Raw genomic sequence first — 22,410 nt, forward strand, 5'->3', positions numbered from 1 at the left:
TGGTTGACCGAGAGGAACCCCGACGGCTGAACATGGATAGCCGCCGCCACAGCACAGTGATCAAAAGACTTTCGTTCGACCTGCGATCCCGTTGCTCCACCGAGTCCGCATCAGTGCCTGTGAGGATGCGAGGCTGCTGAGTTCTAGTCTCCCTAGTCCAACCTCCTGGTGGTCCAGTCCCCACTCCCAGCTCCCTGGGCCCCCTGGTGTGTCTCCGGTCCCACCTTCTGACCCGGCCTCCTTGGCCTGCTCATCCGAAGTCTGAAAGTCCTTATCTTGGCAGCAGCCCATGGCCCCGCATGCGGCCCTGCACTCGGTGCCACCCACGCCAGCCGGCAGGTTCCTGGCCCTGCTTTTGTGACGTCAGATACCCCCACCACCCCAGCTCAGGGAGCCGCCACCACTTTCTCCCATCACAAAAGGCTCAAGGTCATGGTACGTTTTAAGCTGTTTATTTACAAAGTGAGCACAAGCTCTTCAGGAGCTGGTGGACCCAGGCCGTTTCTTCTTTCTCTGTCTGGCTTGGAGAGCGCCTTGGGTCTGCTCCCAATCGGGGAGCTTCCGCTTGGCAGCTGCCTCCAAGGAGGCCCAAAGTTCATCTGTCTCTGTGTCTTCTGAGGGCACCTTGCTGGGCTCCTGAGGCTCTTGCGGTTCATCCTGGTGAGTGGGAGAAGCCCTCCGGAGTCAGAGGTACAATAACAGACCCACCGGGAGGAGAATCATTCCTCCAGGCACCACCCCTTGTTTCCTGCTCCTAAAAACCATGCCCATCCATGCTCCTGGACTTCCCTGGTGGCTCAGCTGGTAAAGAATCTGCCTGCAACGCGGGAGACCTGGGTTCAATCCCTGGGTTAGGAAGATCCCCTGGAAAAGGGAATGGCTACCCACTCCAGTATTCTGGCTTGGAGAATTCCATGGACAGAGGAGCCTGGTGGGCTACAGTCCATGGGGTCACAAAGAGTTACACATGACTGAATGTCTTTCACTTCACTTCATCCATGCTCCTATGTTACCCTTGGCAATGACCCTGTCAGGACTATACCCAGCAGATGGATGGACAGTCTCAGGTCTAAGTTCCAGCTGCTTCCCTTCCCTCTTCACAGAGAGATCCTCACACCTGTACCCTTAGCTCCCACATTCCCAGACCCAAGAGCTTACCTCCCAGTTATCCCTGCCTGACAGGAGGAGGCAGTTCAATTGAGATTTGAGATAAACCTAGAAGAGATGAGGGACCTTAAGGGGCCAAGTCTGCTGAAACAGAAACAAGAATGGGGGAGGGAGGAGGGCACAAGAGGCAGGAATGAGTGGTTTCTCACCTTATGCTCCAGGCCCCGTGGATTCCGGATCCTGTGTATCCTCAAGATTCTGTCCAAACCACAGGAGGCTAGTAGGGGCTTTGAAGGGTGGCACTGCAACCCTCGGACGCTGCCTGCCAGTCCCTTTAGACAGCCCAGCAGGCGCCCTGGAAAAAGGGGGCAGGTATCACTGCTAACTGGTCAGCCAACAACCATTTATTGAGTGTTTTCTGTTCAAATCCCTTTCTTTCACCATTTAATCCTCGTTTAACATAATGCTGACATGGCAGTTAGCATTAACATCTCCATTTTTCAGGTGAAGAAACTAAGGCACAGGGAATTGACAAAGTAATTTGTCCAAGGTCACACAGTTGGCAGAACCAGGATTGAACCTGGTTCTGGCACCTGAAAGAGGGCTCAGCAGCTCCACCGCCCCGTCAGGGGGGAATCCTGCCCTTCCTCCCCACCCCTGACCCCTGCAAGGCTCCCTGGTCTACTCACCTTGCCGGAGGTCAATTTCTGCCAGCTGCCCATGAGTATTCCCCACAATCACTGAACTGAGGAGGAGACCAGAGAGACACACATGGGGTTGGTCAGCAGAAGCCCCCGAGTCCTCCCCAAGCCCCACTTTGCCCTCTACACACTCACTTGCCCTCAGGAGTGAGGGTCATGGCTGTCAGCGGGTACTCTCCGTAGGTGGCCTCAAGGACTGGCCTGCGCTGAGGGGAGGCTGGATCATAGACACGGACCTGGAAGAAGGCTGAGGCATCACCACAGCACCTTGACTCTGCATAGCCCCCTGGCACCTCTACATCTTCACTTCCCCTCATTTGTTGTTGTTTAGTCGCTAAGTTGTTTCCAACTCTTCTGTGACCCCATGGACTGTAGCCCACCAGGCTCCTCTGTCCATGGGATTTCCCAGGCAAGAATACTGGAATGGGTTGCCATTTCCTTCTTCAGGGGATCTTCCCAACCCAGGGATTGAACCCAAGCCTCCTGCATTGGCAGGCAGATTCTTTACCACTGAGCCACCAGGGAAGCCCCCCTACCCCATACACTGCTTTTACAATCCACTCTTTCAGAGAAACTTTCTCATTTGAAACACACCCTTCTTCTCTGAGTGCTGAGGAGTAGAGGAGAGCTGCTGAGGAACACGAACATATAGAGCTGAGAACAGAGGTTCCCCCAGGCTAGGAGCAGCAGCATCCCCATGGTCTGCATGTGTGAGCTTTCCATCTATACTCCCCTTTCATGATGCAAGAGCAAGCTGGCCCAACTGTCAGAGTTGCTGAAGTCAAACAGAGGAAAAAGTTAAGCCTGGACAGGAAGGAGAGAGGAAGCCCTCATATGTGTTCTGAGCAGAAGTGTATTACCAAGAGCAGACTTCAGTATGCAGAGCAGAGGAAGCAGGGCAAATGTAGCCCCACCCAGTCCTGCCTGGGTCTTAGAATTTCAAATTCCCTGGTGGTCCAATGGTTAGGACTCCGAACTTCCACTTCAGATTCGATCCCTGATCAGGGAAGTATGATTGCCACGCAGCGTGGTCAAAAAAAAAAAAAAAGGCCCAGCTGAAAAGATCCCCAGTTGGGCCTTTCCTATACAGCTGAGGAGCAGAGACCAGCCAGATATTACAGATACTAGAGGGTCATAGTTGGGTCCCAAAGCAAATTAGAGACTGCCATCAGGACCAGAACCCCGTTCTCTTGATACCCAGTCCACTTCTTCTCATAACATGGGCCCCACGTGATTCTACTATGAAGGGGACACTCCCTTCTTTCTTCCAGGTGGGAAGAAAAGGAAGAATTACAGTTCAAGCAACTCCTTCCTAGAATGTAGTAAGTGAAGGTCATTGGCTTAGCCACTCGGCTGAACACGCGGCTGGGGAAGTGGTCCTTCTTCTGGGAGCTCAGGGATGACTCAAGGATGGAGAGAAGAGTGGCTGTGCCAAATGGTGGGGACCGAGCCTGCAAAGAGCAAGCCTCCTGTTTCTCCAGGAAGCTGTGTGAGCCCAGAAAAAGTTAGGGGTTAGATGTGTGCCTTACCTGGTGGTACCCTGTACAGGTGACGAGCTTCTGTGACTCTGGGAGGAACTGTATGTCCTGGTCCCAGATGGGAACCCGCAGGTCGAGCCAATCATTCCGTACCTGGTGGGGTCGGTAGATGAGGGACAGAGCTGGGAGGGTCTCAGTGTGTCCCTTCCTTCTGCCCTCTGTCATCATCCCCTAAAACCCTGCCAGTCTCCAATTCAAAATCAGTGGCCTTGACTCATGGGAATTCGGACCCAGGTCCTCTCCACCCACCATCACTCACGTTCTTGGCCCTGAACAAAGGCTCCTCAGACCCCTGCAGGTCCCACACCTTCAGAGCATTCTCCTTCCCACCTGTGGCAACGATGTGGGGGCGTGCTGGGTCTTGGCGCATCCTACATACCCCAGGGCCCACCCTCAGTTCCAGGAGCTGAAAAGAATGAGAGAGCGGAGATGAGAGTCACTTCCAGATCCTTAATCCTCCTCCTCCAAAGCCTTCATTGGCTCTACCCTGGGCCCCACCTTCCCCAACCATCAGGATCAGGATGAGGGGGGATCTCACTGGGTCAGAGGATGCCTCCTTGTCCTGGTCAGGCCAAACTCGAAGAATCCCAGAATCCACACATGTGATGAGGGTGCTGCAGGCAAAGAGAGGATAGAGTTAAAAGAGCAGGGGTAAATGGCGTTCTCTGTCCCCAGTCGACCCACCCCCAAATTCATTATGAACTAGACTCCCTCCTACCAGCCCTGTTCCTAAGGAAGCCTCCAGGTAACTCAGGTCTGGGCGGGGCTTGATGGCTGTTATTTAATTTCCTCGTCAAGCTAATGGTTTACTGGTCTTATAAGTAAGGAAAGTGAAGCTACAAAAAATTATAAGATTTGCCACTCAGCTATAAATGTCAGAATCAGAGCTGCAATCAAGACTGTGATACTGCAAAGTCTTTGCTATTCCACAGCTCCACCTGGGGCACATGGCCCTGCTGGTCTTTCTTGATGTGGTCACCAGGAGTCAGAGCTCTGAAAGCACTGAAATGGGACTGCTCTGGATTTAGTGTTTGGTCAGAATCAAACACCAGCTTCCTCTCTCAAGTTCCCTGTTCTGGGTGTCAGACCAGACAAGCCAATCTCTCCCCAGGATCTGTACAGCCCAAGCCCTCTGCTTTTTCTCATATCTGCCCACCCTCCACAACTAGGTTCAGGCTCTGGGTTTTCCTGGGCTGTGGCAACAGTCTCCAATCCATCTCCACATTCCTGCAGGCTCACAGCTCTGAACACAGTGTTTCCTGCTCAGAAACCAATCATGCCTCATTACCTACAAAACCGCAGATTGCTCAACCTGACACTTAAAAGCACTTTGCCTTAAATCCCAACTTACCTCGTTCATCTTATATTAAAATGCTTCCTCATAAATTTTTAAAAAGGGGGAAAAAAAAGTTTCCTGGGCTTCAACCCCCAGTTCAGTTTAGTCGCTCAGTTGTGTCTGACTTTTTGCGACCCCATTGACTGCAGCACTTGAGGTTTCCCTGACCATCACCAACTCCTGGAGCTTGCCCAAACTCCTGTCCATCGAACTGGTGATGCCATCCAACCATCTCATCCTCTGTCATTCTCTTCTCCTGCCTTCAATCTTTTCCAGCAGTTCTTTGTATCAGGTGGCCAAAGTACTGGAGTAATGCATATTCAGGACTGATTTCCTTTAAGACTGACTGGCTTGATCTCTTTGCAGTCCAAGGGACTCTCAAGAGTCTTCTCTTTAACCCCCAAATGCTGTTTATCTTCCCTGTGATGTGCCCTGTAGCCTCACACCAATCCTTGGCCTCTGCTCAAGCAGGAGCCTCTTTCTAGAATGCCCTTACTCCTTTCTCCATCTGTCAAAATTCTACCCAACCTTCAAGGCCAAGTTCAAATATTCCTCCTCCCCCGCTCCAGCCTTCCAGACTCACCTGTCAGAATTAACCTCACCAAACCGACACAGTCAGCTCATAGCCTCTCTCTTCACCTTCAGAAGAAAACTAAGCCTGCAACCCAGCATTTCTTATTCTTTAGGAGCTTTGCCACTTTGTTGGTGGTTGTTAGCCCGCATTTAAAAACATATTCTAAACTTCCCTAGTGGCTCAGTTGGTAAAGAATCTCCTGCACTGCAGGTGGTATCCTGCAGTGCCGGAAACTGGGGAAGATTCGCTGGAGAAGGAAATGGCAATTCGCTCCAGTATTCTTGCCTGGAAAACCCCAGACAGAGGAGTCCGGCGGGCTGCAAAGAGTGGGACACGACTGAGCGACTAACACTTTTACTTTCAAACTATTAAATAACGTGCTCAGGGTCATCCAAAAGGTTATTACGCCAAAAAACAAAACTCTGGAAGTAGCGAACTCTATGATGGCAGATACTGTGGTTTACCTAAGCCTTTGAATTTGCCCAGTGCCTATAAACAACCGAATAAGTGTTCCATAAATGTTTGTTATAGGAAAGAACGGACGAAGGCAGGAAAAACGTCCCTGTCATGCAGACCAGGTTCATGTCACCTCAGGATTGATTGCCACTACTCGGTCGTCCAGTGGGAGCCTCAACGCTCTCGCTACGACCTGAGCGTTTCTGCAAGGGGTTTGGTCTTACCCGTCGACCTGGGCGAGGCCTCGGAACGTGCCCTCCCCTCCAGGACATTGCCTCTGGCCCTGGAACCTGCCTTCCTCGGTGCTGAAGTGCTTCACTGTCCCATCGGCACAGCCCACTAGGATCTGCGGGCAGAGGAGCACAGGATGGCGAGGAGAGCGAGGCGGCCGCGCCCCAGACTCCCAGCTCCGACTCTCAGCGGTCGCTCACCTGTGTCTCGCCATCCGCACCCCAACACAGGGCGCTCACCGCCTCTTCGCGCCGGGGCTGTCCTGACGCCGTGAAGTTCGCCGCCTGTTTGCGCTGAAGGTTCACTCCTGCGGGACACGGACGTCAGTCGAGTCAGAATAGCGAAATGGCGAAGCCCGCAGTTCCCGACGCCCGACCTCGCTACCCACCTTTCAGGATGCCAGTGTCGGTGCCAACCCACACATGGTTCCACCGTGCAGCCGCAGCCGCCATAGCGGAGCTCGGGAACCCAAGGCTCCCACTTCCGGCGCAACGCCTGCGTCACCAGCCTGCGTCTAGTCGGATCCGGAGGAACTCCATTTCTAGGCCTTTAAAGAACCGGAAGAGTAAAACATATTCTCCCCGCTAGCTGGTTTTGCTTTTTACAAAAATGAAATCTGGAGACTTGTTTGTGGAGATCTGAACAGTAACTTGACCATTTTACATTTGGAGTAGAAGGCATACTATCTCAACCACGATATGGGATCCAGGCAGCCCTAGTCTGTTCCTCTGCTCTAAAGCAATGTATGTTTTCTGTACAAGAGAAGAAAAGAGCTCATTTAAGGAACGATTCAAATCACTAATGAAGCGCATGGCTTCAACTTAAAGCGTAATAGGACAAAATGAACAAAGTTGGGGGAAATGAAACCGACGAGCTTCACTTTTGGAAAGTGAAGGGTAGGGGCGTTACTTTTATTTCCTCACATTGAGATTTGCTGATGGTATAAAACAGCACCATGGGCAATGAAGATCTACAAAATTAAAAGAAACAGTTTTTCCAAAGATAAGCTCCAACTTTAAAATCTCATAACGGCCCCCTTCTTTGAATGACTTGTCTGAAATAAAAGTCTCAGAAACTTTGCTACTTGAAATTATATCAGTAAGCATAGAGCATCCCACTCTTGCCTGGCAGATCTGTCCTCCACAGAGAAACAATCTTGAATACCACCTTAGTTGGAGAACTGCCAATAAGTTCCGGAGCTTAACATTCTAGGCAAGCCATGCGGAAACACACCACAACCACCATTACTGCCCCTCACAGACCCTAAAGTAAATCTGAACGATCTCTTTCCCTGAAATACTATGATTTCCCTTTATGAGACGTTCAACCATTTATTTCTCTGCTCGAAAGTCTTCCTCGCTGTAAGGCCCGGTGCACACCTACAGTTTTCAAGTAGAGGGAACTAGATCAGGAAACTTACCCGTTATAAAGAGGTGTAATAAGCACTGACTCGATAGACGTGAGTCTGAGTGAACTCCAGGAGTTGGTGATGGACAGGGAGGCCTGGCATGCTGCGATTCATAGGGTCGCAAAGAGTCGGACACGACTGAGCGACTGAACTGAACTGAAGCACTACTCAATATCTTCCCTACGGCAAATAACTTCTCTAATATGTGCACGTCACTATTTTTAAAATTGTAGTTATTTAGTTGCTAAGTCGGACCCGACGGCTTTGGCGAATCTAGGGACTTACATCCCTGGAGCCAGGCTCGTCTTCAGGGAGGAATACCGGTCGGTGAAAATGGAAAGTACTGGTCACTCAATTGAATCTTTGCGACCCCATGAACTGCAGTACACCAGGCTTTTCTGAGATTCTCCAGATAGGACTATTGCGGTGGTAAAACCTATTCTCCTCCAGATGATCTTTGCGGCCTCGGGGAGTCGACCCCACGTTTTTTGGTTGACAGGGACTTGCTCTTGTAGAACCTCTTAAAAAGCCCCGAATATACGTAAAATCGCGTCACAACCACCGAAACCACCGCCATTATCTTACATGTACAAAAATCCTTACAAAACATTTTATTTCAAGTACATTTTGACCCCATTGGCCTTAGTGTAAATTCGGTAATCTACAGTGGGTTTCCAAGCAAAATAATATACAGGTTTTTTTTTTTTGAAAACGTTTTTGTAACGCAAATATTTAAATCTGGGAAGCATACGTTACTAGTAGATGCTTTCACTAAATTAGCTAAAAGACATCCATAATAAAGTTTTTGTTAAGTCTATCTTTGAGACAGTATTTATTTCCCCCGAAGGGGGTGCACCGTTCCTGGAAGTACTGCAATACCAGGTCGATGCGTGGAGTGGACGGAGCAAGCTCCTATTCCAACTCCTAATCCCAAAAATCCATTTAATATATTGTCCTCGGATAGAGGACGTATCAGATATTAAACTGATAAGAACAGATACTACACTTGATCTTAGCCAAAAGGCCGAGAAGCGATAATGCTGTTTTCGCCTCCGGGCCAGCCTTACTCTTAGTGTAGCTTTTGCGGTTGTGGTGACTTTTATGGCCTAATCATTAGTTTTTTTCTCAAAGTGCAGTCTTTCTTAAAACCAGTTTCTCATCATTTCTGATTCATAGTAATAATTAATATTGTGGAACTAGACCTTAAGTTGTGTCCTTTACTGCTTCGCCTCCGGCTAACTCCTTCTGTATTTTGCATAAACCCGCCCCACTGCTCTTTCGCTTTCTGGGATTGGTCCCCATGCTAGACGCGATTGCTATGGCCGCCTGGTGTTTTACCCTCGGAGACTGGCGATCTCTCCCCGCCTGAAGGTGCAGCTGTGGTGGTCGTTAGTCTGTTGAAGCGGATGCAGGGCGGCGCCTCTCTTCCGGACATTTACTTGGAAAGGCCCGCGGTCCCTGACCGCTGACTTTGGTGTCCAAAGAACCGAGTTGGGACACCTTTCCGCCAGTTCCTGATTTGATGCCACGAGGCATATTGCTTGCGCTTCCCGGGTGGCACTAGTGGTAAGAATCCCGCTGCCAAAGCAGGAGACATAAGAGAGGCAGGTTCGCTCCCTGAGTCGGGAAGATCCCTTGGAGGAGGGCACCATCCCCTCCAATATTCTTACCTGGAGAATCTCATGGACAGAGGAGCCTAGTGGGTTTACGTTCCCAGAGTCGAACACCACTGATGGGACTTAGCACTCACGGCATGCACGCAAAGCTTGTTGCTTAGGCTCCGGTCCTCTCCTCTGTTAAATGGAGGAATAATAACCCGCTCATATGGGGTGCTTGTGAAAACTGAGGACATGCTGCTCTCGGTCCAGAGGTGACAGTGAAAGTTGGCTGTTAGGACTGTGTTCCCCTCGCATTACGGGGCTCCAGGCTCGCGTCTGCTCCTCCCCGTTCCCTGATTTACTGTAACATCCGCCCCCACCCCACTTACATCTTGCCATTTGTACCATCCACTACCCACCGTTGGCCCTACAGCGGGGGAAAAAGCGGCCTGAGAAAAGCGTTTCGGAGCCTCGGGATTCCTAAACCCAGGAACCAGCGGTGGGAGAGGGGGTGAGGCAATGCAGGTCAAATTTAACAGAAGTGGTACTTCAGAGGCTCAGAGCAAAGCCCAGCTGTATGAAAGGTATTAATGTCAGACTCTTACTGAAAAGGGACTTGAAGTCTGTTTCCTTAGAAATTATGTTAGTGTGAATGCAGAACTTGATGAAAGTGAAAGAGGAGAGTGAAAAAGTTGGCCTAAAGCTCAACATTCAGAGAACGAAGATCATGGCATCTGGTCCCAACACTTCATGGGAAATAGATGGGGAAACAGTAGAAACAGTGTCAGACTTTATTTTGGGGGGCTCCAAAATCACTGCAGATGGTGACTGCAGCCATGAAATTAAAAGACGCTTACTCCTTGGAAGAAAAGTTATGACCAACCTAGACAGCATATTCAAAAGCAGAGACATTACTTTGCCGACTAAGGTCCATCTAGTCAAGGCTATGGTTTTTCCTGTGGTCATGTATGGATGTGAGAGTTGGACTGTGAAGAAGGCTGAGCGCTGAAGAATTGATGCTTTTGAACTGTGGTGTTGGATAAGACTCTTGAGAGTCCCTTGGAATGCAGGGAGATCCAACCAGTCCATTCTGAAGGAGATCAACCCTGGGATTTCTTTGGAAGGAATGATGCTAAAGCTGAAACTCCAGTACTTTGGCCACCTCATGCTAAGAGCTGACTCATTGGAAAGGACTCTGATGCTGGGAGAGATTGGGGGCAGGAGGAGAAGGGGACGACAGAGGATGAGATGGCTGGATGGCATCACGGACTCGATGGACGTGAGTCTGAGTGAACTCCAGGAGTTGGTGATGGACAGGGAGGCCTGGAGTGCTGCGATTCATGGGGTCGCAAAGAGTCGGACACGACTGAGCGACTGAACTGAACTGAACTAACTGAGCTCTACATCTTGGTTGAAATTAGAGGCCGTGTCTCTGGAGCCTGGCGGGCTATGAATCTCCTGGGTTGCCAAGAGGCAAAGAGTCTCAGACACGACTGAGCACACAGACACCCAGACACACTCACAAACACACACACCGTGCCTGGGTTGAGATTGTTCCAGCAAGAGTAGGACGTTCTATTTTCACTGATATGATTACAACCAGCAAAGTGTGATCATCTATGACTTTAGAGATTGTGGTTTCTCACACTGTGTACCTAATAAACAGAAGCAATTTCTCCAGGCTTCACAGATAAACCCAGAGCCTCTAGGGAGAAGCCGAATTAAGGGACTGTGGTAGACAGAATAATGACTCTACATGCCCATGTCCTAATTCTTAGAACATCTCATTATGATACCTTACATGGCAGACAAAAGGTAATTCATATATATGATTAAATTCATACTTTTGAGGAGAGATTGTTCTGGACTGGGCTTCCCAGGTGGCAACAGTAGTAAAGAACCTACCCGTCAGTGCAGGAGTCATAAGAGATGAGGGTTCAATCCCCCTGGTAGGGAAGATCCCCTGGACCCACTCCAATACTCTTGCCTAGAGAATCCCATGGACAGAGGAGCCTGGTCGCTAAAAAATCTGACAGGACTGAGCAACTTAGCATCTGCCTCTTCGTTCTGGATTATCTGATGGGCTCCATGTACATAATTACAAAGATCACAAAGGGAGACAGGAGACTCAGTGTCAGACTGATGCAGCGTCAGAAAGACTAACCCTAACCCATCACTGGCTTTGAAGATGGAAGAGGGTTGTCAGTGAAGGAATGGGGTGGCCTCTAGAATCCAGCCAAGGCAGAGAAATAGATTCTCCTTCGGAGCCTACAGAAAGAAATGCAGCCCTGTTAGCACTCCTTGATTTTAGACTATTGAGAGACCCATTTCAGATTTCTGACTTCCAAAACTGTAAGATAATATATTTGCTTTGTTTTAAGCAACCAAGTTTGTGGTGACTTGTTGTTCAGTCACCAAGTTACATCTGACTCTGCGACCCCATGGACTGCAGCATGCCAGGATCTCCTATCCTTCACTATCTCCCAGAGTTTGCTCAAATTCATGTTCATTAAGCCAGTGATGCTATCTGACCATCTCACTCTCTGCACCCCATTATCCTTTTGCCTTCAGTCTTCCCAAGCATCAGGGTCTTTTCCAGTGAGTCACCTCTTTGCATCTGGTGGCCAAAATATTGGAGCTTCACTTCACCATCATTCTTTCCAATGAATATTCAGGGTTGATTTCCCTTAGGATTGGCTGGTTTGATCTTCTTGCAGTTCAAGGGACTCTCGAGAGTCCTCTCCAGCAACAAAATTCAAAAGCATCAATTTTTCACCGTTTAGCTGTTTGTGGTCCAACTCTCACTACTGGGAAAACCATAGCTTTGACTATATAGACCTTTGCCAGCCAAGTGATGTCTCTGATTTTTAATATGCTATCTAGGTTTGTCTGGGGCTTCCCTAATGGCTCAGATGGTAAAAAATCTGCCTGCAGTGCAGGAGACCCAAGTTTGATCCCTGGGTTAGGAATATGCCCTGGAGAAGGGAATGGCTACTCACTCCAATATCCTTGCCTGGAGAATCCCATGGACAGAGGAGCCTGGCAGGCTAGTCAATGGGGTCACAAAGAGTCGGACACGACTGAGCAACTAACACTCTCTAGGTTTGTCATAGCTTTCCTTCCAAGGAGCAAATGTCTTATAATTTCATGACTGCAAGTCACCATCTACAGTGATTTTGGAGCCTAAGAAGATAAAATCTGTCATTGTTTCCACATTTTCCCCTTCTATTTGCCATGAAGTGATGGGACTGGATGCTGTGATCTTAGTTTCTTTATTGTTGCGTTTCAAGCCAGTTTTTTCACTCTCCTTCACCCTCATCAAGAGGCTTTTTAGTTCCTTTTCACTTTCTGCCATTAGAGTGGCAACTTATGACAGTAGCCAAAAAACCAACCAAACAGAAAAACACCCCAAAACCAACTAATACAAAGGCAAAAGCAAAATTCAGTTTCTCTGGGGACTTACCTGGTAGTCTAGTGGCCAAGACTCGGCTCCTGATGCAGGGGGCCCAGGTTCGAGCCCTGGGCAGTAAACGAGATTCCACATGCTGAAACTAAGAGTTCAGGTGCTGTGACTAAGACCTGGTGCAGCCAAATAGGTATTTCGGGGAAAAAAAAAAAAAAATCAGTTTCTTTGATTTCATATTTATTTGGCTGTGCTAGGTTTTAGTTGTGGCATGTAAACTCTTAGTTGCTGCGCATGGTATCTAGTTTCTTGACTAGGGATCGAACCCAAGGCTCCAGCATTGGGAGCTCGCAGTTTTTGTCACTGGACCCCTAAGGAAGCCCCTTCAGTTTCTTTCAACCCCAACCTTCTCTAAATTCTGCAAGACTCAACCTGCGGCAGACCATAACTCCCTAGCCAGATAAGTTTCAGTCCATCCATGCAGGTTGCAGTCAAGCGTCCCAAGCACAGATCTCTGGGGGCTTTTCCCTGGCAGGTCTCAGCCGTCAGGTTGGCAGTAGCCCTGTTTCTCCTCTGAATTAAAGGTTAGGAGGGAATAGCTCTGTCACTCGCATCTATTGTGACTCCTGCCTGTTGCTTCGTGGATACTGGGGGCTGATAGTGAGGGCCCCACCCGAACCTGGAAACCTGGGCTCCCTGGGAGGCCATTTGTCCATTTGTTTTTGCTCTTTGAGCAGACACCCTACAATGATGAGCAAAATCAGACATGGACTCTGCCTTCATTAAGTTTAAGGTCTACAGGGAAAAGGAAGAGAAGTCTCCTGTGATCCTCCAGGCAAGAAGTGAATATGGCTTAGGGGGTGGGGGTGGGTAGCTGTGGTGGCAGAAATGGAGAGAAGTGGAAGAGGTCATGGAGAGGCAAGGCCAAGGGAATATTCTTTCCATGTGGGTACACTTAAATTTTGTAACTTAATGTTTTCATGAAATTGATATAACAATGCCCCTCAATTTACACCCTCCTTTTGTTTTCTTCCCTGGTGGCTCAGAGGTTAAAGCATCTGCCTGCAATGCGGGAGACCTGGGTTTGATCCCTGGGTCGGGAAGATCCCCTGGAGAAGGAAATGGCAACCCACTCCAGTATTCTTGCCTGGAGAATCCCATGGACTGAGGAGCCTGTTGGGCTACAGTCCACAGGTTGCAGAGTCACGGACACGACCGAGCGACTTCACTTTCACTTTGTTTTCTGCTACATGGTGCAGCATGTGGGATCTTAATTCCCCAATCAGGGATCAAACTCATGCATCCGATGCAGTGGGAAGTGTGGATTTTTTTAAATTGGAGGATAATTGCTTTAAACTCTTGTGTTGGTTTCTGCTGTACATCAATGTGAATCAGCTCTAAGTATATATCACCTCCTTCTTGAGCCCACCAGGTTCCTGTCCATGGGTTTCTCCAGACAAGAATACTGGAGTGGGTTGGCATTCCCTTCCCCAGCGTTACCTTCCCAACCCAGGTCTCCTGCATTGCAGGTGGATTCTTTACCATCTCAGCCATCAAGGAAACCTATTAGGTTCTTCCACCTCACAACTGACTCAATTTTGTTGTTTTATGGCTAATATTCCATTGTGTGTGTATACACTTATCTTAGCCAGTAGACCACCAGTTCAGTCACTCAGTTGTCCCGTTCTTTGCAACCCCATGGACTGCAGCACGCCAGTCTTCCCTGTCCATCACTAACTCCCGGAGCTTGCTGAAACTCATGTCCGTCCAACCATCTCATCCCGTCGTCATCTTCTCTCCGTCTTCAATCTTTCCCAGCATCAGGGTCTCTTCCAGTGAGTCAGCTCTTCGTATCAGGTGGCCTAAGTATTGGAGCTTCAGCTTCAACAGTCCTTCCAATGAATTCAGGACAGATTTTCTTCAGGATTAACAGGTATCATCTCTTTGCAGTCCAAGGGTGAAGGGAATGGCAAACCACTTCTTTATTTTGCCTTGGGAACCCCATGAACAGTATGAAAACGCAAAAAAAGACCAACAGAGAAGCCCCTAAATGGCCTACTTTACCAGTTCTGACACAACTATGTTCTAAACATGTTTCAACAGCAGATGAGCATTCTAGTTCATCCATTTCCCTGTTCTACTGAGAAATATAAAGGTGGTCATTACCTGAGACCACCTGTCTGGGACATGGTTGGATGGCATTACTCAATAGACCTGAGCTTGAATAAGCTCTGGGAGATGCAGGGCAAGAAAGCATGGCATGCTGCAGTCCTTGGGGTCGCAGAGTTGGACATGACTCAGCAAACAGTACATACATTCTTGCCAGAATTCTATGGACAGAGAAGCCTGGTGGGATACAGCCTATGGGGTCACAAAGGGTTGTACAGGACTGAAGTGACGTAACGTACCCCATTGCAGTTCCTTCTGAAGTTCTGGTTGTAGGCCCAGGGCTGTTAAGCTCCACAGAAATCATTTTAGAGACTCATGTGAAAGATAGGGTCAACAAGATACCAAAAGTTGACAGCCAATATTCTTAACTGGCGAGTCACTGTCTCCTAGTACCCAAAGTCTTAAGGTTTTAAGCACAGTTAAAGGGGTCACTCAAACTCAGTACACTTTCATGCAGAACTCCAAGGGGGCTCCCTGAATGATACTTCCCTGGGTTATGTAAAGTGCCAAGCTAAATGGGGAAAGCCATTTACCAATCTTTCTGGGATTATTTCTGTCCAGTCAGACCCACTCAAACACAGGAATCAATGAAGGTTTAAAAAAATTTTTATTTAGGCTGAAATGATTCAAATATGCTAAGTTGAACAGACAATCTGTACAAAGATTTTTCAGTTTTGCTATCTTCAACATTAGATTCCTGTAGAGAAAAAGAAAAATGAGTTTTTTCTTAACTGGAATTTCACAAGTATATACCTGATGGGCTTAACAGTTATCCTTTAAACATGGTTAGTGTATTTAATACAAGTGCACGAACAGATACTTACCATTATGTGTGCTTTGTTCTTTCTTCAGATCTAGGGGGAAAAAAAGAAAATCTGCCTTTCAACCAGTCATTTATTCCCCTCTTTGCCTTGTTGAGTAATTCTCATGATCCCTCAGACAGTTCCCTCTGGAACAAGCTTTCCTCTTCTCCCCCAGCCAGCCCCAGTGGGTTCACCTTTACAGGCTCTGGGACTAGGACAGGAAGTAAGACTTGTGAGGATTTCTTCACTGGGAAATTTTAACTTGACACACCTTGTGTTTAAGTCTACTCACCTCTCAACTTCAGACTAGAGCTGAGCAGATATATGGATGGCTTACTCCTTTCCCCTGCAAAAGATTGGGAACTAAGTCAACTGTCTCCAGGACAGGCCCATCTATAAAAGCTATGTAGGTTTCAATGGACATTTTACACAATCACCAGCTAGTCCAAAACGTTTCCTGTTGGCTATAAAGCCACTCAATTTCCCACTACAGTCACTTTTTACTCCAAGGGAAACTCACAGCTCAGAAATACCTTTCAGTCATAGTGATCAGACTGGGGCGGTATTGAACTCATCACTGGTGAGTGGCAATGTCACGGGTGGTTCACTAATGGCCAAAGACAAACTTACTTTGGATTTAGCAAGTCATGTCTGCAGTTATTCAGAGCACCAAACAAAAACTGGTGAATTCTATACAGCAGCCATAGATAACAGACTTACCTAAAATCATTCTCAGGCACCATACAAGGAGCTGTACCTAAAACACAAAGGCAACTAAGTCAGTAATGCTTGCTTCTTGCATTATAAGCTGTTCCTGTCTAAGCTACCATTCCCAGAAAATCAGATATCCGAGTCTCAACAGCAAATCATCAGCCGAACGAGATTCCATGTAAGTCATCACAGATGCCTAAAAAGGCATTTTCTCCCACTCAATACATTGTATGCACATATGGAGACCACTCACCTCTGAGCGAGGGTAACTGGCAATTTACCTACAAGAAGGACAAAGCTACGAGTGATACAAATTCCACACACACAGTACCCCACTGTTGTCTTTCCCAGTTTCTCAGATGTTCATGTCTTTTCACTGTTTAAATCATAGTGAGCTAGTTTGATTCATCATAGAAACTGCCTACTTGGTGGTGTATGCCATACACACGTTAATCAACTAACCTTTTAACTCTGGAGGCTTTCCAGAAGTGTGTATAGTAACAAGCTGCTCCTGAATGAGAAAATCATGTAATTAGCAAAATATCTAAAACAACCAAAACTATTCTAACTAGGGTTAATGGATAACCCAAGCCAAGCAAATGCTGTTCATTTGCTGTACCTCAGACAATTCCTCATGGAATGAAACTTCATCCTTTCTCCCAGTTCGCCCCAGTGGGTTCACCATTACTGGCTCTGGGGCTAGAACAGGGGTAAGACAGGACGCCTGCTTTCTTCATTGGCACTGGAGTTAAGCAACAACAAGCAAGGTTACAAGTACTCACCTCTTGACTCTTTGTAGGAGTCATCCTGAGCAGATGAAGAGGCATCTAGGAAATCAATAAAGATAAAATAAAAGATCAAGAAACAGCATTATCAGAAACAAGAGAAATCCCTCTATTTCCCACAATACTGAGAGAAGTAACTTACTGTAAGACAGATGACTCTATTAATGCTGTGACAATCTACAAAAGGGGAGAAAATGGTTACTCCAAAATACTAAGATGAAATAAAATTTCTTCACTAACAGAAACTGCCATCAGAACTCTAACATGCTATTAACTGTGGTACCTCACAGAGGATCAGCATTATCAATTCAAATCATCTGACAGTGAGTGATGTGTGGGTGAGGGAAGAGCACACCCTCCCAAAACTATGCTGCTTGCTGGGCTGCCGACTCCCTCCCCAGGAAAATCATTCCAAGAGGAACAAGCTGGAAGGAGCAAAAACACTGCTCCACTGACCATTTGCTCTCGGGGTTGTTGAAACCACCACAGACCACAAACTTCCCATTTGAAAACTTACCTGCATTCACTCTGGGAGGCAGTTGAATTCCTCAAGACTGGTGAGGAGATGCTGGAAACAGAAAAATGAGCCATTATTTTTTAGTACTCGAGAACTACCATTAAAAGACCCTGGAGCATTCCAGGCCCACTTCTCAGTAGTAAGATGACATCATTTTTGAGTTCAGGCATATGCTTGTCATTTTACATTCATCATGGAGTGGCCAGTGCGATTTCAACCAGCAAGTCCCATCCCGACATTGTGCTTCTACCCCCCCATCTGCATAAAGCATCGGGTACCCACCTGCAGCATCACCACACTTGATCCACAGAGGGTTAAGTCTTGTCTCATCCTCCAATCTGTAAGCTCCTTTGAATTAAACCACATCTGGGAGAAAACAATACCCTTTCTTACTTTAATATCTCGTAATTTGACTGTCCCACGTTAGTGCCTTAACGCAGGGCTAAAAGCCCAAACGTCTGCTACGGATGGTGCTACTCAGAGTTTTTGTTTTCTCCACTAATCCATCAGAAAGAGAGAGTTCAATTTTGGAAATCATCCCCGTAGCACATCCCGTCGGACTCCCGCATATTCAGCAAGGAAGAAAAAAAGGACAGTAAAGGGAGGCCAGGAGCACTTACTCCAATGAGACCGGTTTGAGATCCTTCAGCGTTTGGCGCGCGTCCGAACCCTGCAAACAAATGATATTGGGTCAGCACTGTCTGGTAAACGCTTTGTTTCCCGGAGCTAAGACTGCGTTGCCATGCAAGGCCGGCCTCCTCAGAGTTTCTTATCCTCACGGAGTTCAGTACAGGTCTGTGAAAAGGGTCTCATCACAGAGAGGCCTGTCGGCACGGCCCGCCATCGCCATCTTGTCCTTCACAAAGCCCCTGTCCCTTCAAGGCCTCAACACTAAGGTCACGTTTTCTCTCCTCCCCCACGAACCCAATAGGTACCACAAAGAGAGGCCAAGGCCCGGACACGTTTGCACGGGCGTTTTCCTCGTGAACCTCAACAAACCAAATCACTTACCAAGAGCTGTGGATAAATGAGACCGAGAGGCTACCGCGAGACACATAAATACTATCTCGCAAAGGCCCACGGGATTTGGGGGCGGGACTACGGCGGGCGCAAGCGCAGAGGGAAATGGGTGAATTGTGGGTAGAGATTTCTAGAGGAAGTACGAGAGGCTGTGCGCCTCCTGAAGCGGTGGCGCGAAAAAGGTGCGCATGCGCCTTAGGGTGTGCGCAGGCGCGACTAATGTGGTGCCGTGGGTTCTTTACTGCGACTTCTTTTGGCGCCCAGGCGGCGAGTTACCTGCTTCGCGCAGATCCTGGACTGACGCTCCGTGTCGGTCACAGCTGACTGACCCACACCCTTCCCTGAGCATTCCCTTGCTTGCACACACTCTAGATCCGCGTGCAGAGTCCTAATCCATGGACCACGAGCCTCATGAACCCTCCGCTGGCGTCATCTCGGTTCCAAGCCAGCCGCCCAGCGAGCCTTCTGGGCCTGGTCCTCAGGGGCTTGGTCCTCAGGGGCCCAGCGCGGGGGGCGACTCAGGTATTACTGGGCCCCGGGCCGATCTCGAGTGGAGGGCTCTTGCGTGGAACCGTTTTGGGAAAGTGAATCAGGTTGTAGGTGCTCTTGAAATATTATAACAGTTTTAGGATATTTTCTGTAACCGGCCACCTTTGTCCTACTGTCTGGTCCGATTTTGCTCGGAGCTTGTAGTGGGGCTAGCGTTAGCCGACATTTAAAACGCCGTTTTAAGGACATTGTGTGTGTGTGTGTGTGTGTGTGTGTGTGTGTGCGCGCTCGTGTTTGACTGCGATCCCATGGACTGTAGCCGGCCAGGCTCCTCTGTCAATGGAATTTTCCAGGCAAGAATACTGGAGGCCATTTCCTACTCCAGGGGCTCCTCCCTACTCCAAGAGATCTTCCCAACCCTGGGATCGAACTCGCATCTCCTTCCTCTTCTGCCTTGGCAGGAGGAGTCTACCAACTTCGCCACCTGGGAAGCCCCTTAATGCAGATTACCTGGAGGGAATCTAGGTGTAAAAAGCTTTTGCAGAGCCGCGTACAACTCCCGCCTGACAGGCAGGGTGGTTCCAGTCATCTATACCCTTGTTACTGAGGACAACCAGTTGTAGTTTAATCATTTGTAATGCATACCTAGGGTACATGACCGTTTTAAAAATGTACTATATGTACATTTTATAACCATTTATTAAGCTCTTACTGTGTGGTCTCCTGGATGATCTCATTTACTACTGCAACCCTAGGAGGAGGCCATAAGGTAATGTTAGGGATGAGGAGCCTGAGATCTGGAGGGGTTAATTAACTTGCTCAGAGTTACCCAGCTAAGAAATATCAGCCCAGGTGCAAATCAGCCCAGGCAGTCTTGATGACAGAACCTGCACTTTTGATCACTATCACTTCTCTGGGTATTTAGGGGGCAAACAAGTACACAGGAAACAAATGGCATGATCCTTGGATACTGTTTCTCAATTTTTTTTCTTGTTGTCTTCCTCTCTCCAGGAGCCTTTAAAACTAAAAAGCATTTCCCCCTCTAACTTAATATAACTGTGTAGGGCTTCCCTTGTAGTTCAGTCCGTAAAGAATCTGCCTGCAGTGCAGGAGACCCGGGTTCGATCCCTGAGTTGGGAAGATCCCCTGGAGAAGGAAATGGCAACCCACTCCAATATCCTTGCCTGGAAAATCTCATGGACACAGGAGCCTGGTGCGCTGTAGTCCATGGGGTCGCGAAGAGTTGGGCATGACTGAGCAACTAACACATATAACTGTGTATTTGCTTATATACTGCGGCCCTTTAGAGGGCCAGAAAGCTTCTGTGTAATATCTAGGATTTTCTGCCCTCTTCCTGCTCCCAAAGAACCAATTTTCACTACTTTGGTGGCAGTGTTGTCCCCATGCATGTCCCAGCGAAACAAAAGTGACAAAACAGATACCAAAAGAATCCCAATTTGAAAAATGTTATTATAGCTAGACTAAATTCATGTATTCAACAATGTTAGATGCTTGTCCAAGTGGGTGATTGAAAAGTTGTAACAAAATGTATAGAAAATGAAACAGATAAGGAAAATTCAGAAGGTCCAGAGTAGGCAAGGAGGTTGTTTGTGGGCATGGTATTTGGAGAATGTTTGTGGGCCTTAAAGGGTAGATAAACAGGTCCAGGAAGGAAATTCAAGTTAGAGAAATAATCTGAGTGACAAGATTGGAGCTGGAAAAGTGTATAAATATAGTTCATGAAAGATGGGTTGAAGGGGAATCATAGAATATAAAGTTGGAAAAGATTTCCTAGGGAAGGCCAAATGAGAAGGGCTTGAAATACAAAGCTAAATAATTTGAACTATAGGTAGAATAACCTATAAACCAGGACTTAACTTGGTGGTCCCGTTAAGACTGGTTATGACTCTGCCTCCACTGCATGGAGCATGGATTTGATTCCTGCTTGGGAAGCTAAGATCCCGCACACTACACAGAGCAAGGTGGGGAAAAAGGGGTAAGTTGAGACAGGACATTAATTAGATTGTCACAGTAATTTAGGCAACAGATAAGTGGATTCAAGCATGATGAAAGGGAAATAGGAATGATTTATAATACATCAGAAATCCTCAACTCACACCTGCAGGAATGTAAGTAATGCAGGTAAGCCATAGGAGCCTGATAGGGATCTTGATATGCTTGTCTTTGCTCCTGCTGAGTGTGCCTTGCCAGAATATTGTCTGAAAAATTTGATCAGGAGAATCCAGAAAACCAAAATTGTTGATTAATTTGCTCCTTAAAAATGTTGGCATGTTACTTAAAATTTTTAAGCATTTTCTCTGAGCCAATCAGAATATGCCTGTATACCCAAGGTGGCCCATGAGTGAGTTTGCATCAACTTCTGTAGTAATAGAGAATCCACTTTAGAAAGAGGGAATGTTAAAGATTGGATATTTTTTTTGGAAGTTGTTAACAGGTTGAGTGACTTAAACATCAAAACGGAAAAAAAAAGCCAGTATTCTTGGCAGTTGGAGATCATGGCCATGACCTTCACTTAACGTTTATTTTACCAATACTATTTATCTGTTGAGCATCTACTGGGTACCGGAGATACAACAAGGAACAAAGCAGCCAGTCCCCTTATGCTCCCTTGGAGCTTATATTCTGGAAGAAACAGACGAATAATACGTCAAGTGGAGTTAAATGCTGTGGTGAAAATTCGACTTTGCTGGTGATACAATGGTTAAGACTCTGAGCTTTCACCACAGGGGGCACGGTTTTGATCCCTGGTCGATCCATGCAGGATGGCCACACACAAAACTGAATGAAATGTGTGTGTGTGCATGTGTAAATATATTTGCAAAAAAAAAAAATATATATATATTTGCAAAAGTGGTACAAAAAGGTTAGACTGTTACATAAAGGGAAATGAGAAAAATGAGATGAAAGAGTTGGTGGAGGTGTTTTAATGTTAACATGTATGAAGTGCTTTCTACGGCACTTTCCTGGCACTGTACTGAATGCTTTGCACATGTTACCTCAATTTGAAAAATAGTTTTTGTGGTTACCATCCTCATTTTACAAATAAGAAAACTGAATTTTATATCAAGTTACTTACTCAAGGACACATAACTAGTGTGGCAGAGCTGTTCTTCAAATCTAGTCTATACTTTTGACCCTGTTAAAAATGATCCAAAACTTGGAAATAGGCAAAAGTTATTACCAGGTGTCCTTTTGATAAAGGTAAAGCAGGCCTACCTAACTTGGGGATTACCTGGTTTTCCAGTGGGGCGTGTGCCTTCATTTGATGTCCTTTTTATTGTTGCTCTAGGTATTTTGTAATTTGATAAGATTGCCTTCTAAGACGGAGAAGGAAATGGCAACCCACTCCAGTATTCTTGCCTGGAGAATCCCAGGGACAGGGGAGCCTGGTGGGCTGCCGTCTATGGGATCGCACAGAGTCGGACATAACTGAAGCAACTTAGTAGCAGCAGCAGCCTTCTAAGACATTGGCTGGTTTTGTATCTATCTATTAGAAGGCAAATTCATATCATTCTTATCTGGACTTTAAGCTGATGATCCTCC

General features: G+C 47.3%; 2 protein-coding genes, 1 long non-coding RNA gene and 10 other non-coding genes across 18 annotated transcripts in view; 1 reads left to right on the forward strand and 12 right to left on the reverse strand.

Moving 5' to 3' along the window:
- Positions 1-436: 436 nt before the first annotated feature.
- WDR74 (WD repeat domain 74) lies at positions 437-9,152 on the reverse strand. Of its 4 annotated transcripts, none has more exons than XR_011251844.1 (12): positions 7,364-7,521; positions 6,332-6,490; positions 6,144-6,250; positions 5,937-6,058; positions 3,885-3,960; positions 3,606-3,752; positions 3,338-3,439; positions 1,944-2,044; positions 1,797-1,852; positions 1,317-1,462; positions 1,159-1,233; positions 437-657 (listed from the first exon to the last, which is right to left on the reverse strand). XR_011251844.1 is itself a non-coding variant. In XM_069566003.1 (12 exons), the coding sequence occupies exons 2-12, from the start codon at positions 6,393-6,395 to the stop codon at positions 478-480; spliced, it is 1,158 nt and encodes a 385-aa protein (XP_069422104.1). In that variant the 5' UTR covers positions 6,396-6,490; positions 9,022-9,152; the 3' UTR covers positions 437-477. The 4 variants fall into 4 exon arrangements, 3 of the variants coding, with proteins under 3 accessions (XP_069422104.1, XP_069422103.1, XP_069422102.1); XM_069566003.1 differs by lacking the exon at positions 7,364-7,521 and adding an exon at positions 9,022-9,152 and having other exon boundaries at positions 1,159-1,215; XM_069566002.1 differs by lacking the exon at positions 7,364-7,521 and adding an exon at positions 8,690-8,831 and having other exon boundaries at positions 1,159-1,215.
- Positions 8,197-8,387, reverse strand: LOC138427354 (U2 spliceosomal RNA). Its single transcript, XR_011251960.1, has one exon. It is a non-coding gene; the product is annotated as a U2 spliceosomal RNA (small nuclear RNA).
- A 5,957-nt stretch (positions 9,153-15,109) lies between the features above and the next one.
- Positions 15,110-18,439, reverse strand: LOC138426957 (uncharacterized). 3 transcript variants are annotated; one of them, XR_011251846.1, is made up of 13 exons: positions 18,349-18,439; positions 17,958-18,007; positions 17,620-17,703; positions 17,338-17,388; positions 16,963-16,997; positions 16,818-16,862; positions 16,655-16,734; positions 16,498-16,546; positions 16,289-16,316; positions 16,045-16,081; positions 15,617-15,670; positions 15,346-15,375; positions 15,110-15,218 (listed from the first exon to the last, which is right to left on the reverse strand). It is a non-coding gene; the product is annotated as an uncharacterized lncRNA (long non-coding RNA). The 3 variants fall into 3 exon arrangements; XR_011251845.1 differs by lacking the exon at positions 16,655-16,734 and having other exon boundaries at positions 18,349-18,434; XR_011251847.1 differs by lacking the exons at positions 16,289-16,316; positions 16,655-16,734 and having other exon boundaries at positions 18,349-18,434.
- On the reverse strand, positions 15,452-15,577 carry LOC138427370 (small nucleolar RNA SNORD22). Its single transcript, XR_011251974.1, has one exon. It is a non-coding gene; the product is annotated as a small nucleolar RNA SNORD22 (small nucleolar RNA).
- On the reverse strand, positions 15,842-15,909 carry LOC138427369 (small nucleolar RNA SNORD31). The gene has a single exon (XR_011251973.1). It is a non-coding gene; the product is annotated as a small nucleolar RNA SNORD31 (small nucleolar RNA).
- On the reverse strand, positions 16,160-16,229 carry LOC138427366 (small nucleolar RNA SNORD30). Its single transcript, XR_011251971.1, has one exon. It is a non-coding gene; the product is annotated as a small nucleolar RNA SNORD30 (small nucleolar RNA).
- LOC138427361 (small nucleolar RNA SNORD29) lies at positions 16,386-16,452 on the reverse strand. Its single transcript, XR_011251966.1, has one exon. It is a non-coding gene; the product is annotated as a small nucleolar RNA SNORD29 (small nucleolar RNA).
- LOC138427371 (small nucleolar RNA SNORD22) lies at positions 16,651-16,777 on the reverse strand. The gene has a single exon (XR_011251975.1). It is a non-coding gene; the product is annotated as a small nucleolar RNA SNORD22 (small nucleolar RNA).
- Positions 17,067-17,142, reverse strand: LOC138427362 (small nucleolar RNA SNORD28). The gene has a single exon (XR_011251967.1). It is a non-coding gene; the product is annotated as a small nucleolar RNA SNORD28 (small nucleolar RNA).
- LOC138427363 (small nucleolar RNA SNORD27) lies at positions 17,466-17,537 on the reverse strand. The gene has a single exon (XR_011251968.1). It is a non-coding gene; the product is annotated as a small nucleolar RNA SNORD27 (small nucleolar RNA).
- Positions 17,810-17,883, reverse strand: LOC138427364 (small nucleolar RNA SNORD26). Its single transcript, XR_011251969.1, has one exon. It is a non-coding gene; the product is annotated as a small nucleolar RNA SNORD26 (small nucleolar RNA).
- Positions 18,091-18,160, reverse strand: LOC138427359 (small nucleolar RNA SNORD25). Its single transcript, XR_011251964.1, has one exon. It is a non-coding gene; the product is annotated as a small nucleolar RNA SNORD25 (small nucleolar RNA).
- A 19-nt stretch (positions 18,440-18,458) lies between the features above and the next one.
- SLC3A2 (solute carrier family 3 member 2) overlaps positions 18,459-22,410 on the forward strand; it is a 31,391-nt gene continuing 27,439 nt past the window's right edge. The window contains exon 1 of the mRNA XM_069566005.1: positions 18,459-18,879. Coding sequence (XP_069422106.1) covers positions 18,753-18,879 — 127 coding nt within the window. The 5' untranslated portion in view covers positions 18,459-18,752. The remainder of the gene's footprint in view (positions 18,880-22,410) is intronic.

The sequence above is a fragment of the Ovis canadensis genome, chromosome 21, assembly GCF_042477335.2.
Source record: "Ovis canadensis isolate MfBH-ARS-UI-01 breed Bighorn chromosome 21, ARS-UI_OviCan_v2, whole genome shotgun sequence".
Classification (NCBI taxonomy): Eukaryota; Metazoa; Chordata; class Mammalia; order Artiodactyla; family Bovidae; genus Ovis; species Ovis canadensis.

What these genes read in the sequence shown, in the direction of transcription:
- WDR74 (XM_069566003.1), bottom strand. Translation starts at nt 6,395, where the DNA reads ATGGCGGCTGCGGCTGCACGGTGGAACCATGTGTGGGTTGGCACCGAC. An exon ending in GTGCGGATGGCGAGACACAG is followed by an intron (nt 6,059 to 6,143) that starts GTGAGCGACCGC and finishes CTCTGCCCGCAG; the next exon opens with ATCCTAGTGGGCTGTGCCGA. An exon ending in CAGGCAGGGATAACTGGGAG is followed by an intron (nt 658 to 1,158) that starts GTAAGCTCTTGG and finishes CCCACTCACCAG; the next exon opens with GATGAACCGCAAGAGCCTCA.